General features: G+C 42.4%; 1 protein-coding gene across 46 annotated transcripts in view; it reads right to left on the bottom strand.

Annotated features, from left to right (window-relative positions):
• The window catches only part of TNS1 (tensin 1), a 330,451-nt gene that overhangs the window by 11,896 nt on the left and 300,756 nt on the right, over positions 1-17,799 (bottom strand). For 24 of the 46 annotated variants that reach the window (XM_083727772.1, XM_083727740.1, XM_083727783.1 and 21 more), the window contains 7 exons: positions 10,648-10,843; positions 7,617-8,494; positions 7,160-7,246; positions 3,455-3,586; positions 2,406-2,498; positions 1,757-1,834; positions 587-658 (listed from right to left, as the gene is read on the bottom strand). In XM_083727772.1, the coding sequence (XP_083583898.1) occupies positions 587-658; positions 1,757-1,834; positions 2,406-2,498; positions 3,455-3,586; positions 7,160-7,246; positions 7,617-8,494; positions 10,648-10,843 (1,536 nt within the window). Of the gene's footprint in view, positions 1-586; positions 659-1,756; positions 1,835-2,405; positions 2,499-3,454; positions 3,587-7,159; positions 7,247-7,616; positions 8,495-10,647; positions 10,844-16,297; positions 16,334-17,799 lie in introns of all 46 variants that reach the window. The other 22 variants (XM_083727739.1, XM_083727782.1, XM_083727780.1 and 19 more) reach the window with 1 other exon arrangement.

The following is a 17,799-nucleotide window of genomic DNA, read 5'->3' as shown; positions in this document are numbered from 1 at the left end:
ATAAGATAACAACAACAAAACAAAAACAGGAAGATTATAGAAAGCTGAGTTTAGTTTTGCCCAGCCAACTGACAGCCAGTCATAGATGCTTGCTAGTATCACTGTGATAGTGTGCGAAGAACTTGACTGATAGTTAAAGCTGGTAAGAAAAACGCAGCAAAACTTTTAAACTAAAATTTCAAAATTTTAAAATTTTAAATTAAATATTTTAAAAGTACAGTGAAATTACAATCGCACACTACAAGACCTTAAAACATTATGCAATTATGAATGCTCACAGTGTACCTGTAATGCTCAGGCAAAAACGTTATCAGTTTTGCACTGCTCCAGGTACAAGGAACCGCAGGGCTTTAAATGTATGATGAAGAAACAAAAGGGCCATGTATGTGTGTACAGAGCTTGCTCTGAGTACTACCAAGTTAAGTAGAAAGAATATTTTTAAACATTTTCATGCAGTGCTGCTCAGTAAATTCCAGAGACTGTATACAACGGGGCTTTATTCCCAGACAAGGTTGGGGAGGTTTCATTTCAGTAAAAGGGTTCTAAACTGGTTGAAATATTTCCCCTTTCTATCCGAGCTACTCACCTGCTCCCTGTTTGAGCAAGTCTGTTGCTGAGTTGCTTGATGTGGTTGTCTCCTTTGTTTCATCCATGGGATCTTCAAAAAAAAAAAAGAAGAAGAAGAAGAAGAAGAAGGGAAGTTTTTGGCCATCAGCAAGAGCTCTTTCTAAGTCCACATGCTCAAGTTCATTTAACACATTCATGTTACCTTGCTGTACCCACAACTGGTGTCACAAGGGGTACAGGTTGACTTCCCCTTAACAATTCTAGCAATACATTTTTATGTATGGAGAAAAGATTCTCTCTCATCTTCATATTTTTGTAAACAGAACCAGCAGGAGGTAGCCATTAAAAGTCAACTAAATTAAAGCAGGAAGGATTATCTTGAATTCATGAAAAATGAACATACAGTCAGTGCCTTTTACAGAGTTTGTCCCTCTGCATGATTCCCAGGGGACAATCGCACATCAACAGAGATAGAGAAATACAGTGTTGCTGCTCGCTAATCTCACTGCTACCTAAATTGCTTTCAGTGAAACATGTTGGCGACAGAATTTGTTATGTTTATGCAAGGTCCTTATGATTCCTTATCCTTTATAAAACTGAACATTCTCTTTTCTCCTGTTCCCTCAGTATAAGCCTAGGGATGGGGGAGGAATCTTGGATTTCAAAGTGGACTCACCTGATTTGATCTGTATCACATCATGAGTCCACTTTAAAATCTGCAATATGGCAGATTTCTTTATTAGATAGACCAAGGTTTTCAGTGCTGCTTCTGCCCCAATTTTAAAAATCCTTTCCCAAAGCTCCAGAGAGTCTTCCAGCCACACACAGTACGAGAAGCTACTGTGCAGTGGGTTCTTGTCATTACACACTTTTGAATAGATATGGGGAACAAGTCCCACAGGGAGCAACTGAACTTGAGGCTATTCCATTGTAATCGTCTGATTCAAGGCTCCTGTCTTCAGACATACAGTATTTCAACCCTAAAACTCTTAAGGCAGGTGGGTCTGCAGGGAAAGGTTCTAGAACTTGTAATTTGGTCATTTGTATCAAACCAGGAATACAAAAAAGTGACTCTTCTTTTGAGAGCTTTTGAACACACACACTCCTGATGAATAAACAGTGGTGTTCTCTCCATGTACTCTGCTCCTGATGCCCACAAGTGCTTTCCACACTATGTACATGTCTTTACCTCGATCGGGAATGACCAGCTTGCAGGGCAAGGCCAGAGGCATGATGGAGTGCTGGTACACGAGAGCTGACAAGCAACCTGGGCAAGAGAACAGGGAAATATGAAAAAAGTTAAAGATACCCGATGGTGCAATTTGGTGGCACTCAGTTTCTGCTGCTACATTCTGATGTGATGCTATGTTTATCCTCAGTGATTTCTATACAATGCACCAAATGAATTGGATACTTAGCTGTCTAAATATCTGAATGTCCAGGGTCAAATTCTGAAACCTGTTGCTCAGCTTACTTTGGATTCTAAGAGACATGCTCTCTCTCTATATATAATTTGCAAAAGCTTAATGTATATAATAAAAAATTAATCAAGTCAGCAGAATAAGTTATTATTAAGAAACATATATCAATAAAATTATCATTATGCATCTTGGTTTCTGTTATATCCATTTCTCCCTAGTGCCAGAAGTCCTCAAAATATATATAATATTGTTGTTTTTTACCACAGCCTCCACAAGAGGGCAGAATTGGGCAGAACATTTATCTTCAATAAAACACAAGAGAGTGGGATGGGACCAGGCAGTTCTATTTATGAAAAGCAGAGGGCAGGAAAGGTTTATACAAAGTATTTCTAATTCATTTTTAAAGTAGGCACTTACCAAAATTTGGTTCATTGGGGCATCCTTTTAGTTTCACACCTTTAGGGCTGGTTTCTATGAGGAAGTGCCTAACCAGCTCATTGGTGAGATCTCCTGTTGGGACAAATCAGGATTTCATTGCAAGTTCTGAAAGCATCTTTCAAGCCATAACACTCTGATTTAGTTTATGGTGGGCCATAAACTCATACCATGCTGCCCTTCAATGGCAAGCAAAAGGAAATTAAAACAATTTACCTTCTCAGTTATAGTGACTTCCTTTACTCCACGCTACATGCTAGAACTCCTGCCAACCTAGCAGTTCGAAAGCACATCAAAGTGCAAGTAGATAAATAGGTACCGCTCCGGCGGGAAGGTAAACAGCGTTTCCGTGCACTGCTCTGGTTCGCCAGAAGCAGCTTAGTCATGCTGGCCACATGACCTGGAAGCTGTATGCCGGCTCCCTCGGCCAATAAAGCGAGATGAGCGCCGCAACCCCAGAGTCGGTCACGACTGGACCTAATGGTCAGGGGTCCCTTTACCTTTTTACATGCTAGAAATGGTCATATATGAAGCAATGAAAGCAGGTTATCGGCATCACTATTTATGGCAGAAGAAACTCAAGGCCTGGACTTCACACAGAATTTTTGTTGTTATCGCCACAAGATGGCATAGCTGTGTGCAATCTGGAGTAAGAATGTGTTTTCTAATGAACTAATCATATCAGTCACGCCCTGATTTCCCATGCCGCAGCTCAGTTCCTATTTAGAAAAGCTCCTGATAGGATACAAAATCTCAATCTCTGTTTCCTCACAAGACAAAACATTTGGAGCCTAGTCTGAAAACATGGGCTTGCTATTAGCATAAGCCACAAACACTGAAAGTATGAAATATCATACCTGGCACAAAATTTGGCATCCAGGCATTCCCTTGGCAGGGATATAACCGCCCAAATATATCCCATTTTCAGATGAACAGATACTGTCAGGGTTGAGAGTGATCTGCATTTTATGTGTTCCATTAGGGCTACGGGGGAGAGGGGAGGGATTACTAAAAGTGAAAGAAGCGGATACCTTTCTTGCTCTGTTGCAAAATACCAGGAGGCGGAGAAGCAACTTTCATGGCCAATCCATAGGCTCCTCGGAAGGAGTGGCTGTCTCGAATGATAAAAGCCCCAGGTTCCTTGTCTTTCAGCAGTGCAATGGCTGAGAAAGAAGAACATATCCCATGTATGTAAATGGATCCAAGCAGTATAGGGCACTTAATGGACAAATGTTAAAAGAAATCAACGTACATTAAATGTATAAGAAAAGGCTCTGAGGCTCAATTCACACAACTAGCCCCAGCATTTCCCACCAAGTATCCTCTCCATTGTAGCTACAGTACCAGGAATTTGCCCATCACAGCAGCAATAACCTTAGCACATGTTGAATTAGTTCCTGAACCTTTGACACATCTAATGCAGGATTTTCTAATTTACTTGTATACTTGAAGGCAAATATCCTTCTAAGATTTGATTAAGGCAAAAGTAAAACTGCAGGAGGAACAAGAAAGTCCTTGCCCCAGAGAATCTGATCTGAAACAGGGCCAGCCTCCATTCAGTAACAGTCACTTTACCCTTGCAAGGGGAGACATGAAGGAAATGAGGGGACGTGTTCTTGGATTAAGGATGGATCTGCAGAGCTGGGCTGCCAAGTGCCTCAGCTGTTGAATGGGTGAGAGGAATTGCTGTTGACAGAAACATAAACAAAGTCTTTTAAAGGGGTCGCTCACAATTATCTGAGAGGTAGCTTATCAGCATTGGCTGGGGACAGAGGCACCTCATTCATCATTATAACATGGCTCGTGGCCAAAATCACAACCAACATGCTTGCAAGATCTCTAAGCCTCAACACCTTGACTACCCCAATATAGCATATACTTATTTGCACATTTTTGCATGTAAACATAAGCCACCATAGGGTGGAATTGTTCTAAAAACCACTTCTATTATTTTCTTCTTTAAAATGTAAATTCAATACTGCACAGTACTAGTGAAGCCATTAACTCTCTGTCAGTGGGTGCCTCTCTTTTTTCATTCCCTGTGACTCAGTAGTACATGCATGTCCACATGTCAACAGAGGGATCCAAAGTGTGCACTTGTCACGTCTGTTGCAGACTCCCCTATTACACGTGTCAATAGTGGACCTGAACCATCTATTTTAGGAGGTGAGAAATTGCACAGAGGTGAGGATGAATTGTTAATCTGTGCTGGGCAAGAAACCGTACACTTCTGAAGCTGAAGGGATAGCACAAGCACCAGAAGGCTCTACATTTCAAGGCACTCTAAGTGGGGAAATGTCTTGCTCCAATTTCACATTACTGCTGGATCTTTCTACAGATCACTTTGCATTTCTCTTCCCACAGCCAGTGGCCAAGGTTAAAATCCACTTAGGCCTAAATGTTGCAATGCCAAGTACAGGTTTGCTGCCAAAAAGCCCCCGATCCTGTGCTCAGATTACTGAAATATGTGGTGTGGCTTCATTGCATTGTGTTTACCCTCATCCATGCTCTATATCATCAGCTGCTAATGGGAGAGAGCAGGGGAATGAACAGTGGGTTGTATCCAACTAAGTTTTACTCAAAGTAGACCGTTGCATTAGTAGTCCCTAGTCATGTTCATTAATTTCAGTGGGTCTACTTTGAGTAGAACTAGCAGCTGATATAACCGAGTATGATAACATCAAACTATATGTAAACATTTCGGTGAAAGAGGGCACTGTTTTCAGTGGCAAGCATTTGTTTGATATCACATCTAGCTTCTCCCTTATAGAACCAGCAGTTAGAGACTTCTAAGCAATGTCAGTCTGCACTGATCAATCTTCAGTTGTCATTCACTGGATTTCTAGAATAAATGTGATCTGTGAAAAAAATTGAAACTGTAATGTGGCACAGCAGATGAAACACACAGAGCCCAGCCTCTGAGGACCAAACTACACCTTACATTACTCACAACTTTTTATAAAATATGCTTAAGCTGGCCACTCTTATTTTCAAGCAAAAGCAGCCATTCAGGGCCCCACTACCTTCCTATCCAGCTTGCCTTTACAGTGGTACCTTGGGTTACATATGCTTCAGGTTACATACTCTTCAGGTTACAGACTCCACTAATCCAGAAATAGTACCTCGGGTTAAGAACTTTGCTTCAGGATGAGAACAGAAATCACGCGGCTGCAGCACAACGGCAGCAGGAGGCCCCATTAGCTACAGTGGTGCTTCAGGTTAAGAACGGACCTCCGGAACGAATTAAGTACTTAACCCGAGGTACCACTGTACTACAATTGTTTAAACAAGGAGTGTGTTCTTGTTGTGGAGTGGATATTACCAAGAAAATTGTGAGAAACATTTGGGCAAGCATCTGCTGGGGATACGGGCTATCCTGCCTTAGGATAAGGGTTAAGCTAGAAAGAAAGATCCACTCCACTTTTAGGCTAGAAAGAGTCACTTTTATTATTCAGTCTAATTTAGTTGTTTGGGTCTTATGAAAGTCTCAGAGTCAACTCCTACTTCCCTTGAGATTAGAGAAGTTTTCTACTGTTTGGATTTAATTTAGGGGAGAGAAAGGAACACAACTAAACTTTCCATTGCTGAGTATAGGAACAGGTAACATCTAATAGCTTTGGAAATGCCCATCACCACTTAAAATAGCCATCAGACTACAACTGGCCACTGGGTGAATCAAAGCAGTGATGTACGGGTGAAAGGATATAGCCTTGAAAGGATTAAGCTACTTAATTGCACTTTATTTTTAATACTGTCAAACTGGCTAGGGTTCAGAGGAGAGAAACAAAGAAGGCTAGGTTTTTGGAATACCAGTTCTATGAGGGAATGGTTGAAGGGACCAGGACTGTTTAGACTAAAGTTGTAAAGGTTTCTGAGGGACAGTGAGGCAAGTCAAGCTATTTTTTCCCCCCAAATATACATCTTAAAAAGCATCTATAAAGAGAATGTGTGTTCTAACAGGTTGAAGGCAAGAGGAATACTTGGTTACGTCGGCACACGATAACTGTACCATCCACCAGAGTCTAGGAGCTTGATACAGACCAAATCTGGAATCTGTATCCAAGTTCCTCCTGCCACCGATGCCAATGATTCCATATATAAACAGCCCAACTATTCCTGTGGCAAGCTCTCTCATCTTGAGATAGTCTGGTCATCTGTATCATTTTGCCAAGTGGCAATGGGAATGTTATCATACTAGGTGCAGATGTGCTGTAAAAATAGCCAATGTTAACTACCCATGGCTAGTGCAGAATCACTGTGGTTAGCAATAGGATTCCAAGAGGACGTACTTTAAGTTCTATCATAATGGAGGCCCCTGGAGGAGGAAAAATGTTCTGGAAGTGTTTGATTTGTCCTTGCAGCTTTTGCAATTTCTTTGAATGCCAAGGACCAAAGCAATGGCTCCTCCACACTTCAGCTTGTAGTTGGCTGCTTTTCCCTGGGGAAGACCTGCTCTTTATCACAGAATTGGAGCAAACAGCAATTGGGTTTTCCACTGATTGACATTTGTTCCAATTCAGTAGTAAAGAGTGAGCTTTCCTGGGGAAAGCAGAAGAGCAAATGGAAAACTTCTCAGACCTGTTCATAGAAAGCACAGGACAAGCAAAAAACCTCTCAGATCTGTGCTTTCTAGGCATGGGACAAGCAGAATGTGGACGAGCCCCAAGTCACTCTGAGCGTATGACTGCCAAGTGTTGTCCGCCAAGCCACTCTGTTCTGCTAGGGCAGAGACCCACCTTGCTCCCTGGAGATCTCTGGTTTGTACCAGTACTTGGAGGTATCCTGAACAAACTTCACGTTAGCTCTGGTCTCAGGGCTGCTGTCTAAGAGACAAAGAAGGAAAGAAAATGGGAGAACTCAAGGAAAGGAAGTTTTATGGGGTCTCATCAAGATAAGACAATTTTATTCCAAACAGATTACTTGTGTTCAACCAAATGATGCCAAATATGGAGTATCACAAGCAAAAAAATGAGGAGAGCCTTGCACTCCAGGGTAGTGGTGCCTACATGACACACTGCAAAAAAATCAGGATGCTGATCATTTCAGGACAATCCTTGATGATGATCAGATTCTCATCTATCAAGTACTGATTAGCAGGGTAAAATAGGAAGACTAAAGACCCAGAAATGCCCCCTCCCCAATTCCCATGATGCCCACTACTCAAGTGAGAAGCAGCAAGAACGGAGATTTTACCTGGCATTGAGAACTTGGAGAAATCAGGCAGAGTATGATGAAAGGCCATGCCACTCCCACTGCTGGGACTGGACATGCCACTGGAGATGGGTGAAGAGGTCTTGCCATTCACTGTGGCGTAGTTAGGCAGGCTGTTTGACCGATCCCCTGATGACATCCTTCTCTTTTCAGGGAGCAGTGGTTGGGTTGGGGTGGGGCTTCCCTGCCGGTACACTGCTGAGTCAGGGGACGAGGAATGTGGGCTACTGACTCCATGGTAGTAGGCCGGGGAGACAGGAAAAGATGGGGTAGAGGGAGCCTGATAACCTGAGGCACTGCTTTGGCGGGACAGCGTTGGGCGCTTCTCCTCTGGAGCTGAGTATCCATATATGATATGCCGATCTAAGTTGGGACTTCCAGAGACCATGGATGTGCTGCCTCCCATTATGGGCTGCTGCCGAGTTAGGCTTGGACTCCCAGGCGATGCAACGAGGTTGCCGTATGGAGCCATTACATGCCTGCTCATGCTCGGGCTTCCTGGAACAGCTCCCATGTTAGCATTGACAGCTCTTCGCCCAAATCCTGGGCTAGGGGGGGTGTTGGTGGCTACCGTTCTGTGGAGGGAGTGGGGGCTTCCAGGCATGACATGGACCCCAACTGCATTGGCTTGGGGTTGAGGCCTTGGGTGGCTATCTTGTTGAGTGCTGGCTCGGCCATCAGGGAAGTCGGCACTCATATAGGCTGGAAGGCCCTGAGTTGATGTAGAGGTGTTTTGGTAGCTGCTGTTCGCCGACGGCCCCTGAGAAAGGTTGGTGGATTGGAAGCTGGACTCAGCTGATGGCTGGGATGAAATGGCTATGCTGCCATTGTTCTCTGATGGGTAGCTACCTATAGAGAACCTGGGGGAAGCAATGGGAGAGAGCAGAATCCGTTATTAACCTATTCCTGTAAGACATGATATAGAGCTGGAGGTAACAGGACTCTTAAGACTCAAGCACAGGAAGAACCCACCTTGTTCAAACATCTTATCCAAAATTCTTGATTCTCCTAATTCCCCATGATCTCTTTATGAAGCTCTAAGTCACAGTGACCTCAAACAAACCAGCTGCCATATTCAGACTTTGATGTCCACTCAGATAAATGACTGCATTTATTTGCTCACAAGAATGTTCACATTCTTGAAACAAACTTTGAGTGGACTCGGGTCATTTCCGAATAGGCTGTCATTTTTGCTTCATCTTGTAAGTTCACAGTTTGCAACCCATTATGTGATTCTATGCATGCAAAACATTCCGGAGGGGAAAATATTTCACAGGAAGCTGAGAATGTGACCTTTCTGTATGGACAAATGTTAATATGTGTATGTCAGCATGCTGTCCCCCTCCTCCCAAAAAAGCCAGTACTTACAACCTCTGTCCACAATCCTACTAAGAAAACAACAGCACTGTATTTAATAATAGAAACAGAGAAAGCCGTTTATACCAAGACAGGCTATTGGCTCATCTAGCTCAGAACTGATTTCATTTGCTAGCTGTGGATCTCCAGGATTTCAGACAAGAGGTATTCCCAGCCCTACCTGGAAATGCTGGGGATTGAACCTGAGACGTTCTGCAGGCAAAGTAGTTGCTCTACCAATGAGTGATGACACTGTTTAGTGCAGTCCATGGCAAGCTTGTCCTTTGTAAGCTAGATCATTCAATGCATAGAATACAGTAAAGGGAAATGTGTGTTTTTTCTGAGGAAAAATGACTGTAAAGAGAGTAAGGTAACATACATATTCTGTGCGCATTGGTTTATTGCGGCATGAACTGTCATAAACAAGAGCACCTAGCATAGTCGAAAACATGAAAGTCTGGCCTGCAACCTGATAAAATAAATAAAACTATTTGGAGAGGCTACAGGTCAGCAATAGAGCTCATGTTTTGAATGCAGAAGGTTCCTCCTTCCCAGCACCTCCAAGTAGGATTGGAAAATACCTCTGTGCTTTGAGCCAGTCAGTCCAGACAGTGATGAGCAGCAAGAACCAATGATCTGACTCAATACAGTGGCTTTTCCAGATGTGATAAGAATTCAAAATTCGGTTGCATTTCTGAAAATTTGATTAATATACCAATGGGCACCTCTTCTGTGATCACCTTCCTAAAAGGAATGGCCCATCCACCCCACAAGAAAAACTGGTGTCATACTCTATTTATCTTAGCTTTCTTTATTCCATCCACAATAAATTCTTCCAAGTTCACTTATATACCAGGTCGACAAATGACTATTAAGATAAACATCTCACCTATGCGTACAGAAACATCTTACCATCCACACATAAATATACAAAGCTATATATCTACACTGGGGGTGGGAAACCTTTTTCAAGTCAAGAGCCACATTCCCTCATGGATAACCATGCGGGGGGCCTTTTAAAGGCACTTTCATACATTCAGGCTTCTTGTATTTTGCCAACAAAGATCATAGCCTCTTATCTCCTCCCAGCCTGGCTCTATTCTGCCTGAGGTGGCAAGAAGCAATTATCACGGTGAACAACCATGTGATAAGTCCAGTGATGTGACTTAAGGAAGTGGAAGAACCATCATAAAGTGCCTATCCCCTATGATGGAGAAAACTGAAGTGGGGGAGTTTCTTTATTACAGTATACTTCTGCCTCTGGGCCCAATATAAACTCTGGCCACTAGCATGTGGCCCTCAACAGATCACTCTTGAGGTAATCTGGCCCTCAATAGGAAAAAAGATTGCCCATCCCTGCTCAAATCCATGAGTGATACAAGAAAGGGCAGAAGAACCTATAATGAGTGAACATGAAATCTCCCTGCAGCACAAATGCTTTCCTGATCAGTTGACACCAAAAGTATGAGCTGGAATGGCCCTGTGTCTTCTATTTGGGGAAAGCAGCCTCCCAAGATCATGCATCAAAGAGTCTATATATGTAAGCAAAAGGGCTGCAGTCCTATTGCTAGCTGTCACAGTGAAGTCCTGCATAGTTCAGCAGCATCTGCCATCATCAGCCTGCTGAGAATGGTAAACTACAGCTGTCTTTCCTTACCCATCCATGCTGTGCATTGGACTGCTGGCAGCGACAGGGCTTGGTGAAACGAAGGAGTTGGGGAAAGATCCATTCCTCACTGGTGTCTCAGTGTTATAGGCCTGCGGAGCCAGGGGTGCCTGGGGCTTCCCAACAGAACTGCCGCTGCCACCACTTGCTGCTGTACGGGCCACAGATTCCACATAGCTCCGGGGCTCTGAAATGAGGTGGAAAGAGAGAAGATGATGACTGAGGTGCCTCAAGGTGTGGGGCTTTTACAACCAATATTTCCGATTAGCATAATTTATTTTGAATATGTATACATTGTTTTGTATTGTAAGATAAACTCAAAGCAGGTTACAACTAAGCTCATAAAACACATACATCATGCTAGTAGCAGTCCAAATTACTAAAATCAAAGTTACGCACCATCTTGGTCCCTAGAGCAAATCAGAGTAATTTCAACCCCCTCCTGAAAACCAGAGAATGGAAGGGCCATTGGGGCCTTCTGCTTTATGATCTTACAATGCAAGGGCTGGATTCACATGGCCAAACTCCCCTGTGCACAATGCTATTGTTGAGAGAATGTAACAGATGACCTGAACCATGCTGAGATAGAACTGCAGGATCTATGTTAGTATAGAGGCTTGAAAAAGTGCAGAACCTCCAAAATCACCGACATGTAGAGTTGCTGTGGCTGACCTGTGGGCACATCTTCCATGTCATTACAGTATTGCACACAATAGCTGGTCGGGATGTACTGCATACAGAAGAATGTCACTGCGTACACTTGGTCTTAAGTAAATATGAATAATCTCCGACAGACTCTTGCACTGCAAATTCAGCTTTTCTCCTTCCTCATCCACCACCACCTTCTTAGATGTAAACCATGTAGGGCAACTTCCTCTGGGAACTTACATAATGAGGGAGAGGGTGGAAATCATCCTGGATTTTTAATTACAGCCTCTTACTATACAATTTAGAAGCATTTCCTCTTGTCCTACCCACAATGACCTATATATATAGCATTTGTGAATGGGCATCTACTTCAATCTGCTCTTTCTTCTTAATGCTGAACACTGGGTTCCATCAGCTTCTTTACACACAACAACTGAGTTCCATATCCTTTAGTAACAACATTCCTCTCTTCTTGTGTGAGGCTAAAACTGGTGAGAGGGCCCCCTCCAGATTGGTGTTTTATTGTAGGTGCATTCTGCAGTATGTTGGTGGCTTTATTCTGCTTTAGTTTCTTCTGCAATACTTCCCCAATGTCAACACATTATTGCTGTCTGGAGGAGCTATAGTGCAACAAAAGACGGACAAAAACCAACCAGAACATTTGTGGCATAAAATGTTAAGAGATTTCAGCAGCATTTTGCAGGATGTGCACTGATTAGAAATGAAACTGCAATCACTCCAAAATTTTGCAGTTGCAAATAGTATTATTACCTGCCTTTCACCAGCAGATCCCATGGCAGGTTTTAACAAGTTGAAAGCATGATTGTGTGTGACTGCCCCCAATAGCATCATGAACACAGATCATTATGAATGTGTAATAAAAAGGATCCTATTATTATTATTATTATTATTATTATTATTATTATTATCACCCTTCAATGGAGGATCACAGGAAGGTTTACAATATAAAAACACAAACTATATACGATAGCAGCAAACAATACCCCCCACCCCCGGTTTAAAAGGCTATATTATCACCACTTACAGTACTCACTTTCAAGTCCATGTAGCCTCAGGGAATAGAAATGCTGGTTCTACCCTTTACTGTCAAAACATTCACTTTCCTTCCAACAGGTTGTCAAACACCTTAATGCATGGAATATGTCCCCAGAGGGGAAACTAGGAACAAAGTTGCAGCCGCTCCACAGTTGGGCAAGGTATACAAGGTAATTAATTAGGCAATCTTCTTCTGAGCCTTGTAATTGGTGGAGTAAAATGTATGTAAACAGGACTTTGAGATTACTTTTAACCCTTCTAATCTGGAAAACAGATAAACATGGGCCAGGTTTTATGAAGATGGAAGTTGGATTTCTAAACTGACCAGACAAATCCGGTAGCCAAGCCCTATCTGTTGTGTCCAAAGGAGTGTTTGCCAGTTAACCAAGCCCACCAAGGCAAGAAGGAATGGAATGGAATGATGATAAAGAAGGCTGGTCTGCCCTCTGCATACTGAACATTCCACAAGGCAAAAGCCCAGAACAACAATCTTGACCGAAGCAAGAGAGGCCATGGACATTTGGCTGTCTTGGTACTGGGCTGAACTGCAGCCTCAAAAGACTTGCAAAACACATAAATAGGCTGTTATGCTACTTAAAGTGATTTCATCTGTTATAGATGCACACTTCATGCAGTCCTCCCTAACTAAAAATGGCATGGCTTTGTATCCACAAATTAACTTGCAAGAGGCTAATGAGAAGCTCCCCGAAAAAGCCAAGAATTTCTGTTAAATTGTGGGGAATCTCTTCCCTCCAAACCAGGAAGTTCAGGGATAAAGGACTGTAAAATTGTTGTATCTCATGTCTTTGTCTTCTTCCACATATATAAGAATAAAGGGTGGGCTGCCTTTAGTTTAAGATATTGTCTCCCTTTGTGAATTTTTTTTCCTTCTGCTGTATAATGCATCCCCTCTGTTGCTATAGTCTTGCTCTCACTTCATAAAAGCCTATGCATATGCTAAGTTCTCAAGCCCAGCTGTGTGCAAATTATCTGAGTGATATTGAAAAATTAGCATTAACAAACCATTTGTAAATGCTAAACCTAGGAGAGAATGGAACTCTTGGATGACATGCAAGAATCACTTGGTAAAGTTCCAAGTCCTGTGCCATATCAAACAAAATCTAAAAATATCCTCTCTGTATTTATGTAAAGCAAGCAAACATTTCGTTCTGCTGTAGGAAATAAACAGGGAGAGTCTCAAGAGACACTCCTATGAGGCTGGGGGACATGAAACAACCATTTTGACGTCACAAGTTACAATCTCCTATAGCCCATATTTCCAGATCCTTACACATACACACACACACACACACACGTCTTGCTAGCACTATGTTACAAGAGTCTAAGAGCCAAAAGAAGCAGTGGTATATTAAAGAACATGAGGACTCTATGCACACTTAACATACATTATTTCATGTATGGGAGCCATTACCAAGAAATCCCTGCTAATGATAGCTGCACCAAAGATCCCATCAACTGGTAGCACCATGACTAGAGCGCCCACCCACCCATCACCCACCACCATTGCAGCAGTTCTCAAAGCACAGGTTGGTTTTATGAAGGGATGCATTCCTTGTTTGTATGATGCATATGGGGTTGTGGGGGGGAAACAAAATCTTCAATAAACTGTATATTAAAATAATAATTGCCTCAATATAAGTAGAGGGTATTTTTAAAATAAAATAAAATCTGAAACTGATTTAATGCATAAACTGAAAAGTGTGATCTGAAACTGATTTCATGCATAAACTGAAAAGTGTGATCTTAGGCTGTGTGGCTTTAGACTAACAGATTAGACTAACAAGAAGAGTGTACTGGGGAAGTGACAGCAGCCTTCCCAAACGCAATCTGAACTGCGCATAACAAACAATTCCAAAGGTGAGACGATATTACAGAGACTACTAGGGGTGGGGGTGGGGATGAGCTTGCACTGACCAGCAGCGCAAACTGAATATTGCCTAACCAGCAAGGACTGGTAGTCCCTATAAACATCTTGCTCAAGTTTCATCTCTATTCTACCTAGAAAAAGCTGTACATCCTGTTCAGATAATGTTTTGGATTCCAGTTGGGTTTGTTTGATATATCTAAACATGTAGCAGCCCTCCAAAAGGCTATGGTTCACACCAGCTGGGTTCTGTCCCAAGCAGCATTTTAAACTTGTGAACTCTCTCCTTGGCTTTCTGCTTATTTTCACTCCCTAAAGTTCAGTAGTAGCACATATTTTGGGAAGTACTGGAAATGCAGGACCTCTGCACAGTTATGGAGCAGTGCCTAAATGCTTATTGGGGTAGCAGGAGACAAGTATCTGGGGGTAGAGATGAAGAACATCCAGATGTTGCTGGACTCCAGCTCCCATCAGCCCCAGTCAGTGTGGCCAGTGGGTCAGGGATGGTGTTAGTTGGAGTCCAACAACATCTGGGGGGGTTACATGTTCTCCAGTCCTACCTTAGGGGCAGGCAAACGGCACACAAAGTTGAGTTGTAATACAGTGCTTGCATCCCTGTTTTAATTTCTTTCTACAAATTGGGGCTGCAGAAGACCCATATTAAAGAAGGGGGCCTTTCAGTTTAACCATTTCCAGTTACTCATGACTTTTGGAAAGCTGGTGGGTAAAATTTTCAGAGATCAAAGGGTTAAAATACACTCTTCCCCCTCCCACTTTACATGTGTTTTCTGCTGAGACTGCAGAATTTACAGCTTCATATAGTGCTTAAAATCTCAGGGACTCAGTTTCATGAACAGTTTAGTTCTCACTTTGCAGCAATAGATTGTTGTTGCTAGTAGTTGCTGTTGCTACAGGTAGGGATTAGGCAGAAAGAAAACGAGATCACTAATTTGCTTGTGATGCAACAAAATGCTGCCTAAAAAATGCTGCCTGCAAGGATGTGGCATACACCTGTAGCTCATACCTTCTCATACCTTCAAAAAGTTCTTTTGAGGTTCAAACCCAACTCTGGGATATGGTGAGGTGCAAAATTTAACAAACAGACAAATGAAGAGCACTAAATATTATTCCAGCGTCAACCCAGTCACTTCTGTATCAGAAGGAAAGAAGGAGAAAGGGAAGAAAGGAGAGTAGGAAAGGGATCCTTTGTGGCACTAAGTAATGTAGTATGTAAGTATGTAAGCATGACTAGAAGAAGCAAAATGCCTTTGCAAAATTCAGGCTTTACCTTTTTGGCAAATGTATACCTCTGGTCCCATGTCAACCTGAAAATGGCTAGCACCACCTGCCAGGTGAAGGTAGCATGAGGAGCAACCATGTAATTGTGTCTATGCGTCAATGTTCCTGTTTTCATATGTCCACAGATTAGCCTGAGATTTGATTTATCTGGATTTTGTTCCCATGCTGGACAGATAACGTTTCTATCAGGCATCCAGCTGCAGTCCTATGCAGTTACTTGGAAAGATGTCCCCTTGAACTCAACAGGGATTACGTCTATGTATACTTGCATTGGAATACACTGCTCATCTCACACGATATTCAGAAATGATACTCAGAATCGTAATTCACCGAGATTGATGCAATCTCCAAAAATGCCACCTCTGCCACCAGTAAATGTCAAAATAATGACACTTATAAATAGTTTGGCAGAAGTGGCTCAGGAAATCTGCTTTTTTTGCAAGAAATTCTAAAGGAGAAATGTCTTTGTATTAGCACACATGTATCAGGGAAGCTGGACCTATTGTTATTAGAAAAGTAAGCAACTCCTTGCTAATGTCTTTGCTCTCATTTATTTGCAGTTTCCATGTAAAGCAGCTCTAGGGCAATCTGTGGTGCAGCAAAATTCTGCGAGGGAAATGTTTTGGTCTTCAACTCTTCTGACCACACACAAGCCCAGCAGCTTCCTTGTGGCCACTGGGACTAACAGTGGCCTGCTGGCATATTGTTGTTTGCCAAATAGTTCATATAAAATGAAAACAATTCCCTCCTTACCTTCATCAGATTCAACTACTGTCTCCCCATGTAGTTCTGAGGGGCAAGCATGGAAGAAATAAGTGTTTGGGAAGGAAAAGATGGACAATGGCAAGGTAATGAAAATGGAGAGAAGGAGGAGACATACAAAGAAAAGAGAGAGAGAGAGAGATTAGCAGGATTTCTTACGTTAAGCAACTGTAAATATCAGAAGAGGTTGTTTCTGGTCTAAATCATGACCAATGTGAACCACCATAAACACCACAAATCTACGTTTAAGGTTCCCGAATGCCTGAAAAACATTATTAGGAACTGGCCTTTTTAAAAAGGAACTCTGTACCGCTCTTCAACCAACTCAGAGACCTAGCGCTTAGCCTGAGAGTCAGAAGAAAATGAAAAGAAAGAGCCTATTTAGTCTCTAAGATGGCACATATCTAGATTTTTACACTATACCCCCTTTCAGCCAGGTGTTCATATTCTGCAGATAAAAGCAATAAATGTTTAGAGACATTTGGGAAACCAACAAGCATAACCACACAAGATTTGGCTTTGAAAGAGGATTAGTCAAATTCATGGAGAAGGCTATCAAAGAGAAGGCAATCCAACCTTCCCAGTTGGAGGCAGTAACGCTTCTGAATACCAGTTGTTGGAAACCATGGGCAGGGAGAGTGCTCTTGTGCTCATGTTCTGCTCCCTGATTTCCAAGCAGGCATCTGGTTGGCCACAGTGAGAACAGGATGCTGGACTAGATGAGCCATTGATTTGATCCAGCAGGCTATTATTAAGATATTGCTAGAGCAAGAGACCCAGTTGCTTAAATCAGAGAGAATACATACAAGGGGAGGTGGAAGTGAGATGATACGAAATGTTACTCCACACATTCAGGGGAATTTTCCATCGCTTTATCACATACAGCCCAATCTTTTGGAGAAGTGAGTATATTGTGCAAGACCTCCCAATTAACTATAATTGCACATCCTGAATTTATGGGCATGTGAGTGAATCCTGACTGGGGGGGGAAAGCAACAATTTCACCTCATGGGGGAGAGTGCGTGTTTAAAAATGTTCCGATGCCAAGGATCTCTCTACACATGGAACATTTATGAGTCAAACGGAAGGCTTCTAGCCTAGAGTCCCCACCTCCACCCCATGCAAGCTCTGAGATACAACATTCATGAAAACAACTGTCCAATCTGCTCCAACGAATGCCTCCTCATACTGGACATGTGCAAAGCCTGATAGCTTCCCATTATGCAATACACTGGTCGTGGTCTCTAGTATTATCTACAAGCCTCTTACTCTGCAGTTGTTGTTCTTAAAAGGACTGATATGTTCAATAGCCTTCTATAGCATGAAGTACTATCCAGAAAGTGGCTGGTTATACTGATGGATGGATAACCTTGAAAAAAATGAATTTCAGGCTTGCTTAGGACTCAGTTTCTACTTTTCCTAATCAGCTTCAGCTTGAGCCAGGTTAGCAAGTTCATGCTTGTGAAAAAATCTGTAGCAGGCAGCTCACATGC

This window comes from Podarcis gaigeae, assembly GCF_964106915.1.
Source record: "Podarcis gaigeae genome assembly, chromosome: 1".
Taxonomy (NCBI): domain Eukaryota; kingdom Metazoa; phylum Chordata; class Lepidosauria; order Squamata; family Lacertidae; genus Podarcis; species Podarcis gaigeae.
Note: the sequence above shows the minus strand (reverse complement) of the source record. Positions and strands in the feature narration are given on the sequence as shown.